Source organism: Camellia sinensis, chromosome 1 (genome assembly GCF_055761805.1).
Source record: "Camellia sinensis isolate YWXY chromosome 1, ASM5576180v1, whole genome shotgun sequence".
NCBI classification, from domain to species: Eukaryota; Viridiplantae; Streptophyta; class Magnoliopsida; order Ericales; family Theaceae; genus Camellia; species Camellia sinensis.
The window spans coordinates 229,339,702-229,367,579 of NC_138961.1; the positions used below are offsets into that span (position 1 = coordinate 229,339,702).

Below are 27,878 nucleotides of genomic sequence, written 5' to 3' on the forward strand. Positions count from 1 at the left end.
TGCTTCAGCAGTTGACAAAGCCACTGAGTTTTGTTTTTTGCAAAACCAAGAGGTGAGTGAGTGTCCACGAAAATGACAAGTGCCACTAGTGCTTTTTCGGTCAAGTCTACATCCCGCAAAGTCGGCATCTGAGTAACCAAAAAGTTCAAAGGTGGTTCCCTTAGGATACCATAATCCCAAATTTTGAGTGCCGACAAGATATCTGAAAATGCGTTTGACTGCGATGATGTGTGACTCTTTCGGTGCGGATTGAAAACGTGCACACATACAAACACTAAACATTATGTCGGGCCTACTTGCAGTAAGATAAAGTAAAGAACCAATCATACCTCGATATTTCTTCTCATCTACGGGTTTACCTTGCTCATCTTTGTCGATTTTTATCGATGTGCTCATTGGAGTTGCTGCAGGCTTTGATGATTCCATTTCAAACCTTTTGAGTAGATCTTTGATATATTTCGTTTGATTTAAATGGATTCCATCATTAGTTTGTTTAATTTGTAGACCAAGGAAGTAATTTAATTCCCCCATCATACTCATTTCAAACTCACCCTGCATGTCTTTAGCAAACTCTTTGCACAAATTTTCATTAGTAGCACCAAAAATGATATCATCAACATAAATTTGAACGATTAGCATATCTTCCTTTTTGATTTTTATAAAAAGTGTTGTATCAATTTTTCCTCTACAAAAACCTTTGTCAAGTAAAAAATTACTCAATCTTTCATACCATGCTCTAGGAGCTTGTTTCAAGCCATATAAGGCTTTTGAAAGTTTGAAAACATGATCCGGGTATTTATGATTTTCAAAACCGGGAGGTTGTTCAACATAGACTTCCTCCGAAATGTACCCATTTAAAAAAGCACTTTTAACATCCATTTGATATAATTTAAAATCTTTAAAACACGCAAAAGCAAGTAACATTCTAATAGCTTCAAGTCTAGCAACTGGTGCAAAAGTTTCATCAAAATCAATTCCCTCTTCTTGATTATAGCCTTGAGCTACTAATCTAGCTTTATTTCTAGTAACAACTCCAGATTCGTCCATTTTATTTCGAAAAATCCATTTTGTACCAATAACGGGATGATTCTTAGGTCGAGGGGTCAAAAACCAAACTTCATTTCTTTCAAATTGATTTAATTCTTCTTGCATTGCTAAAATCCAGTTTTCATCATTTTCAGCTTCTAAAAATGATTTTGGTTCAATTTGTGAAACAAATGCCAAGTTACCACAAATATTTCTAACAGAGGAACGAGTTTTTATACCTTCCGCCGCATCACCTATGATGAGGTCTTTGGGGTGGCCATGAGCATACTTCCATTCTTTTGGTAGATTTGAGTCATTTTCTGGAAGAGCATATATTTCTTGAAGATTCTCCATTGCCATTTCTTCGTCATGTTTGCGTAATGGATTTTCTTCATTTTCCTTTTTATAAATACTCTCCATGCTTGGTTGATTTTCTACAATATCATTACTTAAAAGATTCTTGGAAATAATATCGTTAGATTCATCAAAAACAACATGCACAGATTCTTCAACAAGTAGAGTTCTTTTATTAAATACTCTATAAGCTTTACTAGACATAGAATAACCAAGAAATATAGCTTCATCCGATTTAGCATCAAATTTTTCTAAATTATCTTTATTGTTATTTAATACAAAGCATTTACAACCAAAAGCACGCAAGTGACTAATATTAGGTTTTCTACCTTTCCAAAGTTCGTAAGGAGTTTTCTTAAGAATAGGTCTAATCATGGCACGGTTTATAACATAGCATGCAGTGTTTACAGCTTCCGCCCAAAAATATTTAGGCAAATTATTTTCACAAAGCATAGTACGAGCCATTTCTTCAAGAGTTCTATTTTTTCTTTCAACCACACCGTTTTGTTGAGGAGTCCTAGGGGCTGAGAAATTATGATCTATTCCTAAGTCATCACAAAACTTAATAAAATCATCATTTTCAAATTCTCTACCATGGTCACTTCTAATACTACAAATATTAAGATTTTTCTCATTTTGAATTCTTTTACAAAGTTTTGAGAAATTATAAAAAGCTTCATTTTTGTGTGTTAAAAATAATACCCATGTATATCTAGTGTAATCATCAACACAAACAAGGGCATAAGATTTTTCTCCTAAACTTAATGTTCTAGATGGTCCGAATAGATCAATATGCAAGAGTTGAAGCGGTCTAGTAGTTGAAACGATATTTTTGGATTTAAAAGAAATTCTAGTTTGTTTTCCAAATTGACATGCATCACAAAGTTTATCTTTTTCAAAAACAATTTTTGGTAAACCTATGACTAACTCATTTTTTGAAAGCTTGGAAATTAAATCAAAATGAGCATGTCCTAATCTTCTATGCCAAAGCCAACCATTATCATTTATAGCAGATAAACATTTAATGTTAAAATGAGAAGATAAATCATGTAAATCAAACACATATACATTCTCATGTCTATAACCTACAAATAAAGTTTTGTTTTCTAAGGTATTTTCAATAGTGCAATGAGTTTTCTCAAAAATAACTCTATAACCTTTATCACATAATTGACTAATACTAAGCAAGTTATGTTTTAAACCTTCAACAAATAAAACATTTTCAATAATAGGAGAGGGATTTTTACCAATACTTCCTACACCAATGATTTTACCCTTGCTATTGTCGCCAAAAGTCACATATCCGCCATCCTTTGGTTGGAGTGTGGCAAACATAGCTTTATTTCCAGTCATGTGCCTCGAACATGCACTGTCGAGATACCATCTATCGTTACTAGATTTTGTCTTGAAACATACCTACAAAAATTTGATTTCTCTATTGGTACCCATTTTTTCTTGGGTCCATAAAAGTTAGAATTTGACACCCTTGAGATATCCTTAGGAACCCACATCTTTTTTATTTTAGCAAAAGGATTTCTTTTAATAGGACATGAAGGTGAAATATGACCTTTTGTTCCACAAAAATGACATGTGAGATGAGAGTGATTAGAAGATGCATATACAAAACCATTTTTGGCAGTTTTTACTTTTGAAAAAGGTTTATATCCAATTCCGGCTCTACCAAAAGTACGGTTTTGATTTTTAAGAATTTTATCTAAAGTCTCTCTACCTTGAGTGAACTTTGAAAGAGTAGTTTTCAAGTCTTCAATATTTTCTTTCAAAATAATTTGCTCATTTTTTAAAGACTCGTTTTCTTTTTGTAATACAACTAAATGTTTTTCAGAAATTGAAGACTCTTTTTGAGTTAAAATCTCATTTTCCTTTTTCATTTTCATGGCTTCATTTTCTAAAACATTTATCTTGGAAGTCAATGATTCATTTTCTTTTGATAAACTTGAAATTACTTTCTTTTGACAATTATTTTTTAAACTAAGTTTCTTAAATTCTGCATGTAATTCATCAAAAGCTAATTGTAATTCATCAAATGTAAAGGATTCGTCATTTACCTCATTTTCATTTCCAAGTGCCATTAAACATAGGTTAGCTACCTCGTTTTTGCAAACTTCGGTTTCTGTGTCGCTTTCATCACTATCTTCTCCCCATGCTGCAATCATAGCTTTCTTTTTGTCCTTCTTGAATTTTTTCTTAAGTTCTGGACATTCTGATTTGTAGTGTCCAGGTTTGTTGCATTCATAGCAGGTTACTTCAGATTTTTTGTGATTTTCTCCTCTTTGAAAATCCCTGCTGTTGAAGTCTTTTCTGAAAAAATTTCGTGCACCTTGTTTCTTTCTCACAAACCTTTGGAACTTTCTAGTGATGAATGCCATTTCCTCATCCTCATCTGAATCATCTTCGTTATCCTCTTGATGTTTCGAGGTGGATTTGAAAGCTATTCCTTTCTTCTTGTTGTTGTCTTCCTCTTCCTTTCCTTCTTGCATTATGAGCTCATGAGTTAAGAGAGATCCCATTAACTCATCTAGACTTAGCTTTGATAAATCCTTGGCTTCGGTAATGGCAATGACTTTTGTCTCCCAACTTTTTGGCAATGACCTAAGCACTTTTCTTACAATTTCAGCATTAGTATATATTTTGCCAAGAGAAGTTAAACCATTAATAATATCAGTAAAACGAGTAAACATTTGAGGAATAGTTTCATCAGGCTTCATTTTAAAAAGTTCATAATTATGGACTAGCAAACTGACTCTAGATTCTTTAACTTGTTCGGTTCCCTCATGAGTCACTATAAGCTTGTCCCAAATTTCTTTAGCGGTTTTACATGTGGAAATTCTATTGAACTCGTTGGCATCTAAAGCGCAGTACAACATGTTTGTAGCTTTGACATTAATTTGGGCCATTCTAGTATCTGATTCATCCCACTCATCTTCAGGTTTTGGTACCCTAAGTCCATCTATAGTTTTGGTAGGAATTTTTGGACCATTACAAATAATTTTCCAACATTCATAATCATTAGATTGAATATGTATGGTCATCCTAGTTTTCCAATAGCTAAAATTTGTGCCGCTAAATAGAGGTGGCCTATTAGATGCTTGTCCCTCGGGTAAGGAATAACTAGGGGTTGCCATGATCTACTCTAAGACGGTTAAGTCACAAACACTAGAGTCTAGGCTCTGATACCAATTGTTATCCCAGTTAGGCAACCCAAGAGGGGGGGTGAATTGGGTTATTAAAAATTTCACAATATTAAATATAACACAATATTCAGAATTTGAATAAATAAAAACAAACAGAATAATAATTATCAATATAAAAGTAGAAGAGATAGAGAGAGAAAATCAAACACTGCGATTTATAGTGGTTCGGCACGCCAGGCCTACGTCCACTCCCCAAGGAACCTCCTTGAGAATTTCTTTACTATCAATTGAATAAATACACCACCAAGCTTGTGGATTTGGCACAGGGCTTACTCTTATCTATTGAGCCTCACTCAACAATAAATGCCTTACCCTTACAAAATCTCTCACAAAAATAAGGAATAAGAATAAGTGGTAATTGAACCCACTTTTACAATAATTCTCTCACAAAGAGTAGATATGAAAGTGTAAGAACAAAAGTTAGACTTAGATCTGAAAGTGAAAGAGAAGAATACAATTTGGAGCTCACAGAAAATTTTCTCTTCAAGTTCTTGGTTTTTCTCCACATCCAACACTTCTATTTATACACAAAAATATGCCCGTTGGACACTCCTTGCTGACGTCATGGCTTACATAAGCACGCTCCTGACGTCATGGCTTACATAAGCACATTCTTGATGTCATCGCTTACATAAGCACACTCATTGATTTTGAATAGTCAGCAAAAGATAAAAAATAAGACTGATTTTTTCTTTTTGTTTTATCAAACATGGAGCCACCATTTTTGTAGACAATTTAATACAAAGTTCACAACTTTCAAATAAACAAATAATTTTCTCCATCTAGTTTATAATATATATATATATATACACATATATATATATATATATATATATAACTCCATCTTTTTCTTCTTGTTTGATTATAATATAATATAATCAATGTAATGTAAAAAAAATTTAATAGCGCACGTGATGTATTCTGCATATAATGTTATATAAGTTCTAATCGAAATTTTGCATACAAAAAAATCTCTATAATTAATATTTATGATGGATCTGAAAATATATATCCTCTTTAAAATATTGTATATGTTGTAAAGATTTTATACTAAATATTTTACCACTCCATATTAATTTTGTCAAAATAAGACAACCCATAAATATCAAATTTGTCAAAATAATACAACCAATCAATCATTTTTGTCAAAATAATATAATTAATCGATTTGTCAAAAGATGAATAGTAATTAACCCTATTTTTCAAAAAGTGAATAGTAAAGTTTTTGAAAATATTTAAAATAATCATTTTTGTCAAAATAATATAATTAATCGATTTGTCAAAAGATGAATAGTAATTAACCCTATTTTTCAAAAAGTGAATAGTAAAGTTTTTGAAAATATTTAAAATAATATTTAACATATATATTTTAAAAAGATAATATTATTTTATTTAAATAATATTTAACAAATATATATATTTTAAAAAGATAATAATTTGTGTCAAATAATATGTATATTAACTAATATATTTTAGACATCATCAAAATTAAATAATATGATTAACAATTGAATTTAAGTATAGCCCAACATGAAAGTTTGGATCTGACTTACCATCATAGATTTGAAACCTCGGCATACTGAATCTCTTGGGTGGTTCGAATTTGTCCAGTTCTACCGAGAAGGCTGTCTTCGGTTTTACTGGGGAGTTTACCTCGGCTTCTGCATTCTGCTGCCTCCTTTTGAGGTAGTCCCTTAGGTCTTCTTTGCTCCTCTCTGGAGCTCGGCTGTCTTTGGATTTTAGTTTTTTTGGTACACTGCTTTCGGCCTCGTGGTGGGTCTGTTTGGGTCTTTCTTCATGGGTTGTGTCAAAATGGAGTACTTGCCCCTGAACATGTCATTGTTCTTTGGGGTCTGGATTCTTTATGTGGTGTGTCGTTCGGGACTCTTCTTGCCTCGGCTTTTCCCGTCCGACTTCTCTGGAAGGCCGGTGAGAATGCCTTCCGCTCCTGGTATGCTGAGGGACCTCAGGGATTGTTTTTCTTCCACCCTTCTGAGTGTTGGTCGCTGGCATCGGCGTATCTTGCAGCGGGTATGGTGGCTGCATAACATTATTCTGCATCATGAAGTTGACGACTGACTGAAGGTCCGCCAACTTGTTTGCTAGTTCTTTCACTTCCTCATCCCTCCGTAGGCACCTGTCCCTCCATACCTGGAGGTTATCTTCATTGTAGTACTTTCCTTGGTTTGTGTCGCCTTCTAGGATGACGTCGTTCTCTCTGTGACCCTGGTCACGGGCTTCTGCATCGTGGTTGTCTCTTTCAATGTCAAGGTCAATTGGTCTGCCACTCCCAGTGGGGGCGTCATCCCCAATATTTTCCTGCTGTCCGTTACTGGCCATCTATTCTTCCTTCGTTCCCACAGACGGCGCCAAATTGTGTGGGTGATTTTTTGACCACACTGCCCGTTTAGTGATCAGCTGGAGAGCACTGGCAGAATAGATGGCTTTAGCAACCTGTAACAGAAAGAAAAAGCTCCGGCGGTGGTTCTTCCACCCGGGGGCACTCCGACGATCAAGTCAGTATATCTCTCAAAGATAATCAAGTGCTAAACTGAATACTCAAAACATAAATTACATACCTTAGACCCATGGGGGTGCCTCTCTTTTATAATATACTCAATCCAAGTCCCACTAGAATTATGACTTCTATGAACTCCAATTTACTGCTTACTCTGGACTCTATAAGAGATAAAGATAAAACTCCTTAAGAGCTTTATCCTTATCTTGGTTAAGTCCCCTCTTTGCTTTAGGACTCTTGTCCCTTATCTGCTTATCTCGGAATCCGATATCTTCGGAGATAACCTCGGCCTTGCCGAGATCACCTCGGCGTTACAACCAGGACACGTGGTACCTCGGCTGACACATCGGCGTCACCATGCCACGTGTTGGTATTCAGAAAATACATCCCCACAGATACATTTAATCCTTGATTTTGAATCTCGATTCAAATAAAAATAATTAAAAATACTATTACTCAATTTCAAGGGCAATGTCATCAATTTGATAAAATATAAACTAATTTGACAAAAATAAATATCAAAAAAGTTATTTTTGAATTATTATAAATTATTTATATCTACCAAAAATAAAATTATATCAAGTTGATAAATCTTTTACATATTTATTTATTAAATTTTATCAAATTAATTTTTAGTATATGTTTGGATGATGATCATGCAATGAGTAGTTTTTATTTTCATTAAATTAGTTTTAATTTTTCAAAAGTCAAATATAGCGACAATTTTAATATCATTATTAAATCAATCCATTAAATAAAAAAAATTCAATACTAAATATTTAATATATTAAATATATCGATTATACATGTTTAATAATCATTCATTATATGATAAATATTCAAAAATATCTGTTAACAACAAATACAACTATCTATTACATGATAACTATAAAAAAAGCATCAACAAAAACCCCTCATTACATGATCATCATCCAAATACATAATAAAAATTAATTTGATAAAATAAATAAATAAATAAATTTGTAAAAGATGTAACAATTTTATATAATTTTATCTTTGGTTGATAGAAATAATTTTTAAAAATTTAAAAATATTTTTTTGACATTTATTTTTTGTCAAATTAGTTTATATTTTATTAAATTGACGATTTTGCCCTTGAAATTGAGCAATTATATCTTCAATTATCCTTATTTGGAACAAAATTTAAAACTCATGATCAAATGTGTCACAATTGAAAAATCAAAAACCAAAATAACACGAGCCCCAAACTACAGGACGGTTAGTATAATTCACCTTATGTCAAATATATATATACATATTATACCCCCCAAAAAAAAAAAAAAAAAAAAAATTGCAGAGCCAAAGCATCGATTCCATGCTTGCTTCTCTTTCTTCATGTGTATGATGATATGGCTTATGGCTACATACATTTACAACAATCAAAGAATGAGAGTAATAGATTGGATATTTTATTTCATTGGATGTTGAAAGAAGCTGAACGAATTTCAAATCCTTCGGAGTACTTATGATTCTCACCTTTTTCACTCGAAGTCCTACATGTAGTCAAATGTAATGCTATATACCGGCCATGCAGATATCTTAACGAGTCATCCAGGTAGAGGGGAATCTCATGTTCAGCATATCAGTACCCCAATCTTGTAGCCTTTCCCTTCTGAGGGAAACACTATACAGATGGGTTTCCATCTAGAAAGTTAGGACAACTTCCTAACTTCTTTCAAATTCAAACACAAAAAAGTGTAGAATCTTTCAATCCTTAAGCTCACTACTCGAAACTTTGAGCTTGAAAATATCTAATGGGATCTGCATGCATAGTCACAATTATTCTAGTACACGGGTTTTGCTCCATGTAAAAAATTATGTTAAACGCAACTTAAGGTAAGGATGAGGTGATGAGGGGGCAACTACAGAAAACTGATAACAATGCGCATATCCTAATTGTTGACAAAGTAACATCATCTCCCAACAATGTCTTACATCAACAGACAATAACAATAATAATGCAACAAATTACACAAAATACATGAAAATTCCTAAAATAAACCTTACAACAAATCGCCACCACTCTGTTGCCACAAATTGATGATATCAGTGGCCTGATTAAGAAGAATGATCATCTGTTTCTGAGATATCCAGGGCTTACTCTCGAGCATTACTTTGAGCTCCTCCCAAGCATCTTTCCTAGGCCAAAAGTAATAGGGACTCAGAGGAATTGTGCCGTGGCCTGGAATCACTTGGTTGAGTGCAAGACCAATGTTCTTCTCCATCCATACAAACTTCAACACAAGGCTTGGTTTCTGCGGTGGCTTCACAACCACTCCAAGCTTCTACAAATTCAATAAATGCAAATAATCAACTATCAGAAATGCATTTGGAAACATAATTCTTTATCAATTTCACCACTGCTCTTTTGGTTCCACAAAATCAAGATAGCACAAATGAAAAGCAGAAAATTAAAAATAAAAAATTCAAATGAACCAAAATGTCAAGTGGAAGAATTTGTGTGTGTGAGAGAGAGAGAGAGAGTGAAAGAGGAAAACCAAAATTGGTGAAGCAGAGTCAGAGTCAGAGTCAGAGTAAGAGATAGATTCAAGTAATGTATATATATGATATGAGTATGTAATAGGAATGTTGGAATATGTACATGTATATCAATAACCTCCTCCTTTTGAGGTTGAATTGATGAGGTTGAGTCCTCGGTGGGTGTTTCTTCTTCTGCAAATGCTTGGACCGCGGATGCCGAAGAAGCAGAGAGCTTGGTGTTTATTATCGCGCGGCGATTGAATTTGAGATTAGAAAGCGTCGTCGGTGATTGAATGAGATAGACCTTTGGAGTCGCCAAGATTGAATTAATGACGAGAATTTTAGCAATTGGGTTCGGAGAGGGATATGTAAATGTGTAGGTTTTGAAAGAGCCAGTACAACTCACACTCGGTTTAATCCTCATTGACAGCATCGTGGAAGCTCTCTAGAGAGAGAGAGAGAGACCTCACAAGGGAGGGAGGGGGCGTCACAGTCGGGCTTTTCACTTGGTGAAAAAAGAAGGATAAGAAGGTGAATAAAACGACGTCGTTCCGAATCTCTCAATCAATTTGTATTTTTTTGTTTTTGGTTTTTGTTTTAAGATAGAATCTCATTATCATTATTATTAATTTATTATTATCGTTTTGTAAACAACATTCACCAAATTTATTTAGCGTGAATCTCTACTAAGAAAGAGTCTTCCGTGCACGATTCTTTTCCTGAAAAAAAACTCATTCGAGTGGATTTAGGCTAAATAAATTCAGTAAATGAATTATTAATCTTTTGTAAATTACACTAATGTCTCTTTAAATTTGTAAAAAATATATGGTCCACAAATTTAGTACAATTACACTAAATTTCTTTCCAATCGTGTGCGATTCTCTTTCCCAAAAAAAAACTCATTCGACCGACTTCGAGATAAACAAATTCAATGAATGAATCATTAATCTTTTGTAAATTACACTAATTTCTTTTTAAATTTGCAAAAAATATATGAAGGTACACATATTTAGTATAATTACACTAAATTTTTTTCAAATTTTTATTCACACAACACTTATTCATAGCTTGTTAATGATATGAATGAAAAAATAATATTATTATCCTTTTTATAGAGATTTAATCATTTATATTAATTTTAATCCTTTTAGTCTAACGCGAATAGAAAAGAAATTAATATAATTATATCAAACTTATAATTATTTTTAGTGGCATTTACACACAAATCATAATTTATAAACTTATATTCCGTTAAGTCCTAATTAAGATTTTTTGGACTTTAAGTACTATTAAATTTTTAATAGTCAGAATTATCCTATAAACAATAATTGTTCATCATTTGTAATTATCTATAAAAGAACATGATGATTTGACATTTATTTTGATTTTCAAAACTTTAAAACATCAACTTTCAAATTGGAAAAAACTAAAAAAAAAAATTTATGCACAAATTTTTTTTTTTTTTGGTTGAAAAAATTGAATTATTTTTTGGTGAAAAACTGAAAAATTTGTATTTATAAAAGAGAATGATAATAAAACACTGAGGTGCAAAAAAAAAAAAACTTTAAAATTGAAAAAACTGATAATGTTCTTAGTCTTAAAACTGAAAAAAAAAAAAAAAAAAAAAAAAAAAAAAAAAAAACTGATAATATTCTCGATTTTATTAGATAGTTGACCAAACTAATAAGTAGAATGATAAAAATATTTAATCTCATGCTCTATTTTTTTCATCAGTTAGTAAAACAATTATCTAGAACATTACTATATAAAATTGATAATGCTCTTAATTTTAAAAATTAGAAAAAAAAAATTAATTAGTGTGTTTGGTTTCAGTTTTTTGAAAATTGAATTTTTTGTTTTTAGTAAATATTTTTAAAATTTTAAGCAATTTTTTTACTTTTTTAGATGCATTTTACTTAAATGTATCTAAATAGTAAAATATTTGTAAAAAAACATTTTTAAAAATTAACAAATACACAAAAATATGAAAAATGTACTGAATATTCGTATTTTTAATATATTTTTTGGTATTTAGTGTATTTTTTAAAGATTTTTTTCATTAATATTATACTTTTTAAGTGTATTTATGTTAAGTGTGTCTAACAATTAAAAAAAATTGCTTAAAATATTAAAAAAATTCATTGAAAACGTTAAAATACGAAAAACAAAAAAGTAAAATTTTTTGAAAACTGTTTTTAGAGAACCAGAGCCAAACAAAGTATAATATTCTCAATTTTACTAAATAAGACTTATTAGTTCAAAAACTCTTAGATATGACCTAAACTACCATAACATTTGTCGACGAAATTTTTAGATAATTAATCTGAAGAGTTTTTGAAAAAAGATTTACCTTCCCAAAGAATCTGAAGAGTAATCAATATAATTTACCTTCTCTGTTTTTCATAAAAAAGAGTTCTTTCTTCAAATTTTATGAATGGACTTGCAGTAGTTTGCACTCAAGAAAACTTGGCGCATTCAATTATGAACAGACTTACAATATTTTGTCATTATGATCACTTTTAAAAAAAAATAAAATGAATAAATGACCATTTTAATTGATTGATTGAAGCAGTGGACAATTCAAGTTCTTCACAAAGCAAATTAATACTCAATATATATGCATGTTAGAATGAGAAAATATGAGAAATTGGAATCAGCTACCAAGCCTCATAAAGGTTGATGAATAAATTCCAAGATTTTTTTATCCTGTGATTAAATTTTCAGTTACAACTCCTGTGCAAAGATCCAAGTCTATTACAATCAACTTCACATCACTTACCTCAAAAAAGAAACACTTCACATCACCACAAGGTCATTAAATTCATTTATGAAAACAATTCATTGTGCATGGCATATCATAAAAACCCCACCCTAAGCACATTGACAATCCTAATTCAAAATTCAGTTCCATGAAAATAAGCTAAGCCTTCTGCATGGGGATAATAATTTCCTAACATTACAATTTCACCTATAAAAAAGGAGAACCAGTACACAGTTCCCGCTGAAGCAGTCTCAACATAGCAAAGATAGTAACCTTGCCCCTATTTTTTAAGAGGTGGTTTCTATGACTTGAGCCCACACCATGACATTACCGTTGGGCCAATATGCCACAGTAAACTTGTTCCAATGTTTCAATAGTTTTCTTCACAATCAAATGGAATAAAAATTACCGAATTTGAAATTTATTTGAACCTTCACAACAAGAGTGGTTTTGTCTTTTCATAGACTCAAAATGACCACTGGAAACAAAAGCTAAACAGAGCTCAAGACCAAGCTTCAACATGGTACTTACCAGCCTTTTCCAGAGCTCTAAGCCACCTGACAGCAGCTTCCCTTGGAACCCCACTTTCTTTTGATATTATTTCCTCGAAGGCTGAGAATACATCTGTGGGCATTTTTATTGAAGAGCCTGCAACATAGATGGCAGCGCCATCGTTCAGCAAACTCCACACCCTCTTGCTATGTTCCCGCATCTTATGTTGCACATATACCTTGGTTGGCTGGTCTCTAGAAAAGGCAACATAAAAGCCTCCACCCCTATCTTCTGAAAGTATTCCACCATTTTGTGTATGAGAGAACCAAAAATCTTTGTATAAAAAGTCATTATCCTCATTTCGGCAACCAAAGAAGAAAAGAACGGGAGCAGTAGAACCAGATTTACTTTGTAAGGCTCTTTCCTCTACAAACCCTCGAAAAGGTGCACAACCAGTTCCAGGACCAATGAGAATGAGTGGAAATGATGGCTGTGGGGGAGGGAGGGAACCTTTATGAAACCATGCTGGTATATTGACTCCTGCTTGAATGGGATACATGGTTAAATATATCAACTGAAGGAGATGACAAATACATTTGCTTCATTGGAACCTAATTTGAAATTTATACCTGTGGCCCTTGTAATTTTCCTCGTGTCAATTTAGTCACTGTGGTTCTAATTGTACCAATATCCCTATAGTTTTTCAAACCGTGTCAATTTAGTCCAATTAACAAATTGGACAGAAATCAAGGGCAAAATGGATATGGACCATTTCAAATTGGACAGTGAATGGACTATTTTTCAAAAAGGAATGGACCATTTCAAAAGCCATCAATTCAAAATGGTTGATCCTAAGTATCACCAAGAGACTTTGGAAAACTTGAGGGCTGCTGTGAAGACCACTAATAACCTTTGTGCTGTATGTCTATATATATGGTTTTTTTTGTTGGAAGAGGGGGGAGCAAAATTAATTGAAGTTTGTTACATTCTTGATCTATAATCATTTATGCTCAGTTTGTTTGTGTGGAAAACATTTTGTACGAAAAACTTTTTCCTATGTTGGTGGTGGTGGAACGAAGGTGGCATTATGGTGATATTGGTAAGACTTTAGTCGGGAAAATGATTTCCACTAATATTAAGCTTATTAGTGGTCTTCACAGCAGCCCTCAAGCTTTCCAAAGCCATCAATTCAAAAGGGAATGGACCATTTCAAATTGGACAGTGAATGGAGTATTTTTCTATCTGATTTTAGTCCAAGTTCTAATAAGGCATAATTAATTAAACTAAATTGACACAATGTAAAAAAATTTAAGGGTAAATTTGAAGCAATTAGAAATACAAGAACCAAAATGAGAGCTACTAGTATAATTTCCTCACACATATATATATATATAGATATAAATATAAATAAATATCACTTCTTGACATCAATAACCGTACTTTTTTTAGGATCAAGTCCAGCTAGCCATGCTGAACAGAGACCAGTTCGCTTCCTCTTGAAAGGTGTTGTCCATGATACCACACTAACAGTCAAGTGTACTTGATTGGGATGAGCTGACTGAGAAGAAGAAATTGAAAATGCCCTTGTTTTTAATGGAGGAACTAGCTGCACTAGCCATCCAAATGGCATTTGCACAGAAGGGAAATCCTCTAATACCTACAGTAAAAAAAGGAAATCAATTTACCAAGATGAAAAATTTTCAGGATCATTTGTATCGCTCAGGTTTGGATGCGATAAGCTAGCACCAAATCTGCAAGGATTTTTCTTAAAAGCCAATTGAACAGGATTTGCTAAATCAGCTTATCTGATGCACCTTCCGCCACGATAATGACTAAAGCATGCAGACTATCCTAGTGTTTCCTGTCTAGATAGGAATATCGCCAAGGTGTGATCTGCAAACTCAAAGCTCATAACTATAACAAAATAAAATATTTCTAATTTGTCAATGACCTATGGCAACTTTCTTAAATGCTAACACTCATATTTTAGTTAACAAACATTTGAAATGGGGAAAAAAATCTGTCAGTTCACTTAAAGAAATATAGGACCAATATACAATTTTAGAATAACACTTATATATACACAAATATGCATATAGTATATATATACATACACATATGTATGTATTTATGTTTTGATAGGCAAGCCTTCATAACTAATACTATTAAACATCCTAACTGTTAGTGTAGATTCAATAGAATGGTAACAAATATTGACTTCTTGAAGTCAGAAAGCATGGACATATGTTAATAATATGATGCACAAAACTTTTTTTCTACACACACACACAAAAAAAAATAATAATAATAAAGGGAAAAAGGAATGCACAAAGCAGAAAATATAATAATCTCAGATGCTAAGAGGAAGATCAGAATTGTATACCTCCAAAACAGTTCTTCCTTCCTTCTGGTTGTATTGGTATAAATCATCTCTTCCTTCAGGAGAGGCAAAATATTGAAGCTTTTCCTTTTCATGTTGAGCACTGGCAAAGTAACTCATGACCTGAAGATACCAGAATGCTTCATCACTTCAGTGCATCCTAACATTGTGCATTTTTTAGGAGAAAGCAGGTAGGTAAAAACTCAGATAGCAAAGAAAGTGGAACTCAATTTCCTCAATCCTTTTCTTAAAAAATTAAAAGGTGTGAAGTAATTTGCTTTCAAGGTAGATAAGAAAGCTTGAATTTCTTTCACAAATAAGCCTATTACAGCCAAAATTTCCAATGTCCGAGATCCACCTGGCTACAACAGCAGATCTACAAAAATTAAGACATCTAGCCAGAACATACACAACAGCATTATTATAGTTAGGGATGCATTGGGATGACTTATACACTATAAAGGCCAAGGATGGATCTAGGGGGTTGCGGGTGGGTGCAAGCGGTCGCACCTCCAAAATTTTTAAAAGCTATATATATTATAGTTGTAATTAGTAAGATAATTTCAAATTTGCATCCCCAAAATTTCAGTAGGTCACACCCTCCAAATTATTTACATTAGGAGAGGTCCAAGATATTTTTTTTATTAGCTAAGATCTCTCAACATTTTCACAGAGAAAATTCGACTCAGAAATTTTGCCCAACTCAGAAAAATTTCACCCGATTTAGAGAAATTTCAATTTTCACAAAGTAATTTCTCTGATTTCAAAGAGAAATTTCGAAATTTCTTTATGAAAATTGAAACTTATACTTACCCAAAAAAAAAATTGAAACTTCTTTGAGTTGAGGTGAAATTTCTCTGAATCGAGCAAAGATTCTCTGAGTCGAATTTTCTCTATAAAAATGTTGAGGGACCTTCACTACTATGAAAATATTATATGTCCTTTATCTTATAAAATCTTAATATCAAGAACCTTAAAAAAAAATCCCCTTTTATTTGTTGCTATTCTTGTTTTTAGTTCATATGCCATTTATGTTTTTTTTTCTTCTTTTATAAATCACACTTTACTTATCTCCAATTATATTTTCGTTATCAATTATGTTGACAAGTAATGTCCGATTATTAATAATATTATTCATTTTTTTTGTGCTAGTATAAATCAAAATTTAAAATTTTATAACAATTATTTTCAATAAAAATGTGTTTTCGCCCCCCTAAAGCTCAAAAATCCTAAATTCGTCTCTGATAAAGGCTAGAACCAAGCGTGACCATTTTACGGCGCCTTTAAGTATCCATTTTCATTTAACAATAAAATCTTTGACCATTTGTCCAAAATACCCAGGAAGAAAACCAAGTGTTACAGTATTATGGTACCAGAGCATCTTAGAACAAATAATAAACTAGACCTGTCAGTAATTAGATATCATAGGAGATAAAGGAAACCGTTAGTAAAGGCTGTGATAATTTAAGCATAGATTTTGGAAATTAGATGAAGAACATTATTAAAATTGAAACAATATAGGTTAATAATTTATTTTTCAAATGGGATGGAACATGGGAGAAAATACATTGGATTTGCAGCAGCTAAATGAAGCAACCAAAATCAGATAACCTAGGAAGAATCAACTTCATATGTCACATCACAACAATTTCTGATATATTCTGCGTTGACTGCAATAAACAACATTATACATAAATGTAGACTGAACAAAGATTATCACAGCATTAAATGGCAATATCCAGGGTTGAGAACACATTTCATATTATCAAATACAACTGTTCATCCCAATGAAGCTTCTAAACTTAACTCGTTTATGAAAAAACAGCATATCAAGGCCAATTAGAGTAAAAATTAAATAAATAACTGGGTAATAATTTCTGTTTCAATCCATTGCCTATTGACTTGATAACAAAATAGATAAATACTCAACCATATGACAAGCAAGCATAGGAACCAAAACAAGTGAAGTTACATAAGCTCAAAAGATTACTTGAGAGTTGAGAAAATTAGCGATAGAAACATGAAATAATTTGACGAAGACAATTTTTAACCTCAAAGAAATAGCGCCGGGGGGAGGCTGATGCAACATCCATCGTCAACTCCACGAAAGTTTTTAATTTGATGGGGACCTTTGAATCAAGAAGGTGATTCTCTGCACCCCTGGGATGAACCTGAAATAGATATATTTATATACGTATACACAAACACATATATATTGATGTAAAAAATATTTTCGCCCATCACTAATGAAAGTAAATTGAAATTAAAATGCAGCTAACACATTAACTATAATATTAGCATAACTTAAGCATAAATGGAAAAAGCAAATGACAGGCTAAATAGTATCCAGATGCATCAAGTGCATAAAAAAAGGGAGAGAGTTCAAGACGCCATTTCATGGGACAGAAAGAGGGTTTACAAAAAGGCTTGTCATTTGCTTCAATTCCACAAAGCATTAGCCGACTGTATGGGGTTGGCTACCATAAATGCCATTCTGCCATTCCATTTTACACAAGGTCATATTTTCTATAAATTTCATAGGCCATTGCAACTATAATTAACAATCCCAAATTCAGAATGTCATAGTACCAAATATGTGTTCCTTTCACATGGCCAACCACCTCAGCAGTAGTACAAATGCATATGCATCTACACAATGTGTGTATCTACTTGAAATAGAAGGAATGAACCAAGGGGCTCTAGCCTAGTTGGCTAGCCCTTTGGCCACCAAGTCTCTCCTAAGGGGGAGGTCTTGAGTTCCACACTTAGGAGTGGAATGGAATGGAAGGCAAGATTTTCTTGCAAGGGTATGGTAGTGAGTTCCAACTCCCCAAAAGTATTAATCTAACAACTAACCACTGACTTTCGCCGATCAAAAAAAAGAAGAGAAGGAATGCTCTACAAGCAATTGACATGCAGGAGAACTACATACTGTGATGTATGTTTCAGGGTTCAAATTACAACGCTGTATGAAAGCATCAATTGCAGCAGGACTTTGACCAGGGAGAATCTCAAGAACATCGCCAACTTCATATTCAATAATCTGAAAGAATAGGTTAAAAGTCAAACTACAAAGAAGAATCAGGTTACATTTTAATTTCATTAATGAATTGATTGATAAATTATAAACTAGACAGAATTGACTTGATTTGAGGATCAAGAGAATGCTTTTCACTTACAGATGAAACAGGCTCAAATTCAAAATGGCGAACATCTTTTCCACTGCCTGCTATAGTTAATGGATGATTCTTTATCTACAATATTGAATTTGAACAAATTAAAACAGGCATGAGTCAATAAATACCAACTGAAATTTAGCATGTAATTCAATGATCATCACATAAATAAGATCACAAAGTCCAGAATAAGATCAACACTTGCATGCATAGCTCATCTTGACCAGTAAAAAAAAAAAAAAAGTATCGACTTATGCACAACATAATATTTTCATTCAAAAATTCACCAATCAGATACTATTAACAAGGAAAATACATATATACTCATCACACATGCCATGTGTACCAAACATGTCTTTGAACAGCTAGACCAAATTCATACTGGAAAGCCCTTAAATGATATTTGGTAGAAAAAGACAGACACTATCAAGCATGAGAAATAAGAATTTAGATAGAATGTCATTTTAGGACCATCAAACCACAAGATCTCCTTTCTTCAGGTCTGAGTGAAAGAGGAGACATTGAACATGATGGGTGGATATATTTTCCTATTCTCAACAACGAGGGTAATTAACAAGTCAAGCATGGGCTAACTTACTTGAAGGCCCTGAGAAAGAAAAATACACACAAAAGGTTTAGTTAAATAAAGCAAATAAATTTTTAATTTTGATCTAACTGAAACACTGCCCTGAATCAAACAATCAATCCAATTAATAATGCAAACAACAGGAAGTACATGCATATATGGATCTTATGGTACCACTGTGACTCTTGAGATGCCCACAATTAATGCCAACAGAGCAAAACATCACAATCAACACCTTTCAATCATTTTGGCTTCTTTCTGAATGTGTGTGTATATATATAAACCCTTTTTCAGTGAAATTATCCATAATTCACTATGGCCTTTGCTTTTTGTGATGATAAACATTTTTCAAGATTGAAATGGTTATAGTCTAACGGTAACTCTTTTCAAAAAAGTTTAATAGTAACTAATACCAAACACATAGAAAAGCCAAGAAGTGGACGTCTTCAGTGTTAACCAGCTATTAAATGAATCAAATCAACCACAATTTCAATAAAACATTTCCAAAACTCATGAGTTTAAAGCTTAAACAGTACCAGGGTTTTTGCAGTGTGTGATTCAATAGAAAACAGCCATACCATATGGTATAAGTAGTAACTGCCATCAACTATTTGTCAAATCTTAATTAAAGATAATATTTTAAGCTTAAGAAACTAACCAATTAGATGAATATTGCAATGCACTGCACCCCATATTGGCTGATACAGTTAAAGGGTTTTAGGATAGAATCTTGTCAAATACTCAAATTACAACAATACCATCACAGCAACAGAAATGTTAGCACTACCATTTCTAACAAGCACTCAGGTCTGTTCTTGTCATGAGAAAATTTTCCCGGGGACATTGAGCGAGCCCTCTCAATTTCCATCTCAATACACTTCAAATCTGAGACAATCAGAGACATTTTCTTGTCAGTAAAGAAACCCAATATCAGAAACTAATGCAATACAAAGTTTCTCACTTTTTCTCTTTTTTTAATTTTTTAAATATATATATATATATATTTAACAAACCACAGTAATCGGTATCTGAATTTACTCAACCAATTTAACCATTTTAAGTTCCAATTGATTGCTAGGCTTCTGGTGCTTAAGCAAGATACCTGTGCTATTAAAGAATTGTGGAAGAACTTTGTCAGCATCGTGATACATGATTTGAATTTTGGGTTGATCCATCAAGTTCATATCTGGAATCACAAAATTTGGACCTTTTGGGAAGAAATTTGGATTCTTTTGATACAGCATATTCCACAAAGAAGACATCCAAGGATCCAGAGCACCTTCATACCTAGGAACGGAAACAAATGCTTCAGTCAATTTAATTGTATTTAATAACTTCAAAGAATAAATCATGTCAAACTAAATAGAAATTCAGAACCCAAAATACACACAGCCCACAGGTCAAGCTATTGATGCATTATGACCATTTTTTAGGTCTTCTCTTGAATCCAGTTTTTAATTTCATGCTTGATGTTCCTCATAAGGAAAAAATTAAGAAGAGAAAAAAATTGTTGAATCACTAAATTTCATGTTTTGGAACAAAAGTTCAAGTTGTTTGTAGGCTGCAGCAGCACATTCCAAAAACACAAATTGCTGGGATATTATTTTTCTTGTAATTATGGTCCTCCATTCTTCTTCTTTTTTTTTTTTTTTTTTTTTTTTTTTTTTGTATCAGCAAATTATGGTTCCATTTCTTATTATGATGAACCAACATCACAATAGGAACCAAATCTCTTATGTTTTGACATATTCTTTTCTCAACCAACTATTGTATACTCATGCTTCATACAAAGCAACACATACCCTCTAAATTTTAATTCTTTTTCTGGTTTTTGCATGTAAAATATTTTTACAAAGGTCCCTAAGGTCAATTGCAAAAAGGCACTGAAAAATTCTATTGACACGTGGCATTTCACCAAACCTCCCCCCTAAGCACGGAAGCATGGTGGGGGTGGGGGTGGGGGTGGGGGTTGTTTAGGGTTTGTTTATTTAGTGCACTTTTTGATTTTGTACGAAAAAATGTGCAGAAAAGTAAAGAAGTGATGTGACCTAAATAAGTGCACTTATTTAGATCATCCTGAAACAACCCCATAGTGTTCCCCTATGTTACATGGACTCGAGTACGAATATTGAGCGCTGATGTGTATCCACGCATTACACCTTTGTAAATTTAAATCTTAGGATCTTGACATACATACCCAAAATTAGATATGGGTATGGGGACACGTCATATATACATATATATTGCATATTATATAATATTCTCGGATGAAATGTTATAAATAAATTATATAGAATTACTTGAAACACACACATTAATGTGTTCTAATTGGGTGTTATTTTTTTACTTGAAATTGAATAAGATTCAGGAAAAATATGAAACTTTTATATCTAATTCATGTGAGAAGCTAAAAATATTGCTTTACTAGCAAATGTGAGTTTCTTCTTCTCGTATATTGTAACAAATAAAGGATCCGAGTGTCTAAATTAGGTACAAATGTCAACTACATATCCCACACCCTTACCCATGCCAATATCCGATGGACACTGAGGAAAATAGAAGAGTCCGTATAACACAGGTTTTCCCTTTGTTTTTCCATTGTCAATAGACATAACCATACCTACTTGTTATGCATCTAAATATAGCATGAATCAGACAATATTTCAAATAATATAGATATTTCGACAAAAGCTAAAAGATAAAAACTACCAACTTCCATTGAAAATCTTTATGAAGGGTCAGACACCTAACATCCATGATCCAACATATAGCGGTCCCACAAAACTATTTGATACATTTAGGTAAAATTAACAATGAATGCAATGAATTAACAAAACCTCCCACACCAAACTAATACTTCGGCTAGCATTTTGTTTTCATATTAGTTTTTTTTTTTTTTTTTTTTTTTTTTTGGGGGGGGGGGGGGGGAGGAACACAAAAATGCATAAGCCAAGGGGGTGCAACCACAGTACGCAAAAGTTAAAAAGTAGCATCTTATTTCCTATGTTAGTTACAAAAGAATTATTAAAATAAATAATAAAAAATAAAAGCAACTGAATCATCTAGTAACCAATATTTAACACCTAGCTTAAAAGAATACCCCAAAAAAAGGAAGAAGAGTTAGGCACTAACTACAAACAGGATGTGTGCGTTTAAAACTTCTAGGCTTTATATCTCACTACAAGGCGCTACCAGCCAAAATTTATTAATCCTATAACATCTACAAATACCGTAAACAATCTATTACTTCACCAAGCATAATTCAGAGCTTTCTGTGAGATCACACAACATTTTGATATCCATACTCAAGGATCTAAGTTAATCTTACCCTGAAGGGTGCTGATCATCTCCCAGACCTCTTTCAATTATTGTTGTTGCTCCAAGATCAGAAATTCTTTTATCAAGCTTCTTTGCAACAAACTGCAGCAATAAAAACACAAATACGTTTCAACTCAAAGCATTTTTATTACATTTCTTAGTTGATCTAGCTAGTGTACAAATACCATAATCTAATTGTATGAAAGCTCAGTAACTTGCGTCAATCACATTTTCTATTCAAACACAATGCGGGAAAATCTGGCAAAATTGAAACATTCAATTTGACAAACAGCTCAACAAGTCAAAAGTAGTTATCAATATTGGAACTTCTGAACACAGAACAATTGGCAACTGTCCTCGTAATTAACATTCTGATAGATGACATCAACAGGCTTAGAAATATAGGCTGATGACCTATAAAACTTAACAATGAAGAATCTACAAGCAAATACAAGACCATAATCTATGAAATAGAAATATGATACCATCTAAAATGTGAAGTACATTTACACTGAAAATCAATTTATGGAAACAATATGAGCATCCAAGTCTCTGCATCTACCTCTGCTCTAGGATTCATTTATTTCTTTTATACCAAAATTGTGAAAAAGGTGACACTTTTGGTAACAAATGGCCTTTTGGTGCTTTTTGTATCAAACCAATTATAGTCTAGCGATTATCCAAGAGATGCAAGATCCTCTCTGAGCCATGAGGAATAGGCCCATAGAACAAAAACAAATGAACTACACATAACAAAACAAGCAATCCACTAACTCCAAATCAGATTCATAAAGCATGCACCACCAAACAAAATAGTCCAATGTTTGTCATTGAGGTAGTCCATCATATAAATCCAATAAGAAAAAAATATTAAAAACCATGGTATGAATAAATCAAGGCCCTTTATTATAGACTCCTAATGTTTCATATTTAGGAAATCTTTCGTCTTTTGCCTTTGAGTCAAAGAAAACCCTGGGAAAGGAAATCGCCAAGAAAAACGTACTAGAGTCCATACCCACCCTCAATTGCATATCTCCAATAAAAGTTTTTATTTTTTTATTTTATTTTTTATTTTTTTTCTCATAGAAAAAGAAAATTGCCAAGGAAACAAGCTAATCATATTAAGTATTTTGTAAGTGTGGAATTATTAGAAGATTTAATTAGCTTGATGATCTGTCAGCAGTTTCCTGTTTTATTGCTTTCTATTTTAGATAAGTTTGATTCTATTCTAGGTAAGTTGTAAATATCCCTATAAATTAGATGAGTATTATCATCTATAAAAGGGGGAATGTAATCCTTTATTTGATATAGTGGAATATTAAGTTTCTCTTCCATAGCGACAATAAGTAATGCCAAAGAAAAAGTTTTCCTCTTTTGACATGTGAGACTAGAGAAGGAAATATGTGTGCTTGGTCCTATATTCAATGACAAGTAACGATATTCATAGATAAAGAAAAAAGTAGATTACAAAACAGCAACAAATGTCAGTAGTTTATCTAGAGAGAAAGAAGTACCGTAATTCTGCAATGATAAATAGAACTGTAGAGTCATTACATTATATTTCTGGTAAGCCGAATCACCCAATCCAAACACAGCATAGTGAACTCCTTCTAGCCAATGTTGGTTCAGATTTCTTTGCAAGAGTTTCTTCCAAAACATCTACAAAACACAAGTTGAAATCAGAAAAAATAAGACACTTGAGATTTTGAATAAATTGCTGATCATTTAAAAGAAAGCCAACCTTCATGGAATCTGGTGCGTCTCCCTGCCCAGTGGTGGAAACAACAAAAACTACAGTCTTCTTATTTGGTAAGGAACTCTGGAATAGGAAAACAAGTAACATGCATATAAGACTGATGATCAAGCTGTTATTTAAAAGTTTTGCACTGTGTAACTCGTGTCAGTTTCCAACAGTAAGTAGATTCAGGCAAGACAATGGTTTGTGAATATGCAGCTGAATGTAAACTAGTCGGCTCAATTAAAAAAATAAAATTGCAATTCACAACCATGAAAGGAAAGTTCAGCCAAAATTTTGCATATGCAATGCAAAACCCCTTTGTGATAACAGGGTTATGGGGGCGTCCGATTTTGTTCACATGCCAAACAAGCTGTGTGAACAAAATACACTTAAAATAGCGGGGTCTTCCATTTTAATGGAATCCATCACATCTCACACGGTTTAAACCAATGAGTGAGGAGTGTGTCTTATTGCCAAATGCCAAAGTGTGCGAACAAAATATTTTTCCGAGTATTGGCAGGGGGAAACCGATGCTATTTTGTTCATTTATGGAGGAGACCACAAGCTCTCTATGAAAGCAAAAATATTGATAGCATAACCCTTAGCAATGTGTGTAGTATTTAACATCATATTGTTTAATCCAATTGTCATGAACTAAACCCACAATCCAAAATCCCCAACTGTGATGAAATGCCTAAAATAAGGTTCTATTCATGGCAACAAGCTATAATGAACTAGGGCACCAAAAAAACCATGCCCTTCCTTGTAATTATTAGTAACCATAAACTGGAAGAGTATTAGTGCATAAATTGGATATAAAATTTAAAATCTATTGTTGCTGCATGATCCGTGTTTGGTTATGGGTGTATTGTATGGGGTTTCTTTGCTCCTAAATAATGAAGAAACATAAGTTGTGCAGATTTGTATAAAAACATTTTCTCAGGAACCAAACGGAGATTATAGAATTAAGGGGGAGGGTTTGGTTAAAAGACTTACGAGGTCAAAGTCGTCCATGGAAAGGACTGTGACGGGGCAACCTCTGCGCTCGGCTTCGCGACCTAAACGTTCGGCTGCGTCCAAAGCATTCCCGGTTTGTGAAGCGTATAGTATCAGTAGCTTAGCCTCCTCTTCCATTGCCTCCCTTGCTCCTTCGTTCTCAAACAAAATTCACCAATTTCAGAGAGACACAGAGAGTAATGGAATCAACTAAAACCTACGTTGAAAGCATGTTTTTGTCAACACGCTTTATAGTTTAACTCAAAAAATGAAAGAAAAATGATTAGTCGCTCGAATTTACGTGACTTAAATAACTTGAATATCAAAATAATGTTATTTTATCTCTAAAATGATTTTAAGTCGTGAATTTTCAAACCACTAAGGCCAAGTTTGGGAAGACTAAATAAGTGCACTTTTTGTCTTTTTAGACTAAAAAGTTGAGGTTGAAAATATAAATGTTTGGATTAACTTTTTGACTTTTTATGGAAAAATGTGTAATAAAAAATTGTAAAAATTAGTTTGTAGAGAAAAATTAGAATTGAAAATTGTGCAGCCGTAATTGTTGACTTTTGGTGAATAGTAATGACTTTTTAACTTTTTGAGTAACTTTTTGACTTTTTGACTTTTTTTAAACTACCCAAACTTGGCCTAAATATTACGAAAATCAAAAATATTTTGGGGTTATAAAATAAGAGCATTAATGAACCTCAAGGGATGGTAGATCTTATCAAATATATAGTTGGTCTTTTGAGAAGTTGTTATTTTAGTAAGTTATTTTAATTTTTAATTATTTTAGGAGGTTAAAATTTTTATGTTTGGAAAGATAGTTGAATTTTTTTAGTTAGATGTGATATTTGTGAAAGAAAAAGTAAAATGATTATAAATTTGATGTGATATATTGGCTCTGTTTGGTAAAGTTTTTTTTCAGTTTATTTCAGCTTTCAGCTTAATTTAAGCTATTTTGATGTATTTGGTTTACCTTAACAATGCAGTTTATAGCTTTTTTTAAGTCAGAAATCAGTTTATTCTTTAAGTGAGGCAAGAGAAGCTTAATTTATAAGTCAGAAATCAGCTTATGTTCATAGTTATAAGCTATAAGCTGTTAAGACATAAGGTATAAGTACTTTCCCACAGCTCTACCAAACAGGACCTTTGTCTTATTGACTATTTTAACTTATTTTGACTTCGTTTAGAAAGTGGGTTGACTTTTTGTTTTTTTTTTTGACTATTTTACCATGAGCTAAAAAGCTTGATTTGGAAAGGACTTTTTAACTTTTTAGTAAGGGTCGCAATCATTGTTGTGTGGCTAAAATAACAAAAAAAAAACCTCGAAAATTAACTTGCCAAACGGAGACTTTGTCTTTTAGCACTATTTTAATATAAAAAAAAAATTAAAAAAATTTCTCTCCAAACACCACCCGTAGAGGTGTGTTTAGAGTTTCGTTTTAAAGAATGTATCGTTTTTCTAAAAAAAAATTATGTTGAAAGCAACCGTAATAAAAGGGTCTTTTCCCAATATAAGCCTTTTTTACATTGCATTTTCAAAACTAGGCCAACTTCTGACGGAATTCCAAAACTAAGCTAAAGCACCATTACTATTCGCTCTTTTACTGTTAGGAGCGCAAAAGTAGATGAACAGGAAAATCGCTATTACAAATAGCGACTTTGATTAAGAAGTCGCTGTTACTAATAGCGCTTCTAGGCTTAACTTTTTTCCCAAGAAAAACGCTGTTAAGAACAACGCTTTTTACACAAAACCGTTTTGCCAGAAAACGCTATTTATAATAGCGATTTTACACAAAAAATTTTTGCCATAAAAACGCTATTAGGAATAGCTATTTTAACATGAATAAACGTTATTACAAATAGCGATTTTAACAGAAATTTTTTTTTTTCGCCCAGCGTTTTTAACATAAACTTTGTTGGAATAAAACGCTATTTTCAAGATAAAACAAAAGAAAAAAACATAAAACATATTTTAAAAAATATATTTACACTGTATATTTTAGTACTTGGCTTTACTAAAGCCATTATCATGTTAAAATATGTTTTTTTTTTCTTTTGTTTTTGTTTAGAATGTGTAATTCATAAATTTTACATAATATGAAAAAAAACCTCTTTTCATATATTAATTTTACATACTATTTTTCATATATATAATTTCAAAATCATATTCATGTAGATATTATTAAGCCAATCATGTTCATTTATTTGGCTTTACTGAAGCCGTTGTCATGTTACATTTTTCATTTTTTCTTTTGTCTTTGTTTTGATTTAGAAAATGTAATTAAAAATTTTTTTTCGTCTTCACTAAAGTTGTTTTCATGTAAATATTTTTTTTGCTTATTGTTTTGTGTAATTAATAATTTTTTTTTTCGCTTTACTAAAGTCGTTTTCATGTAATTTTTTTTTTCTTTTGTCTTTGTTTTGGGTTGGAAGGTGTTATTTAGAAAATTATTTTGGCTTTACGAAAGCCGTTTTCATTTAAACATACATATATATTTATTCTTTTGTTTTGGGTTAGAAGGTGAGAATGTAATTCAGAAAATCAGTTTAGTAAACCAGTTTAGTAAAACCGTTTTGTACCCGTTTTCATTTATAAAATTTATTTTTTTGTATCGTCTTTGTTATGGGTTAGAATGTGATATGCATGCTGTACAGTTCGAAGCACACCCACACACTGTGCAACTCGACGAGCAACGACGAAGGGTGAGACGCGAAGACCACCGCGGAATCGGCCAAGAAGACAAAGGCCACAGTGAGAGCTCCTAAAATAAATTTTCTCAACATTTTTGTAATAGTACTTAATACATAATATA

At 32.4% G+C, this 27,878-nt stretch overlaps 1 protein-coding gene across 1 annotated transcript; it reads right to left on the reverse strand.

The window, feature by feature from the left end:
* Window positions 1-12,413: 12,413 nt before the first annotated feature.
* On the reverse strand, window positions 12,414-25,340 carry LOC114323998 (Flavodoxin family protein). Its single transcript, XM_082924151.1, has 12 exons — window positions 25,060-25,340; window positions 24,067-24,144; window positions 23,880-23,984; window positions 22,336-22,427; window positions 20,110-20,294; window positions 19,795-19,892; window positions 18,425-18,499; window positions 18,178-18,288; window positions 17,297-17,416; window positions 15,249-15,368; window positions 14,306-14,522; window positions 12,414-13,405 (listed from the first exon to the last, which is right to left on the reverse strand). The coding sequence occupies exons 1-12, from the start codon at window positions 25,195-25,197 to the stop codon at window positions 12,876-12,878; spliced, it is 1,869 nt and encodes a 622-aa protein (XP_082780277.1). The 5' UTR covers window positions 25,198-25,340; the 3' UTR covers window positions 12,414-12,875.
* Between the last annotated feature and the right edge of the window lie 2,538 nt (window positions 25,341-27,878).

Coding starts and splice junctions, on each gene's coding strand:
- LOC114323998 (XM_082924151.1), bottom strand. CDS start 25,197: ATGGAAGAGGAGGCTAAGCTACTGATACTATACGCTTCACAAACCGGG. Junction 24,145..25,059: donor CCATGGACGACTTTGACCTC/GTAAGTCTTTTA, acceptor TTCCTATTCCAG/AGTTCCTTACCAAATAAGAA. Junction 17,417..18,177: donor ACCCTGAAACATACATCACA/GTATGTAGTTCT, acceptor TATCTATTTCAG/GTTCATCCCAGGGGTGCAGA.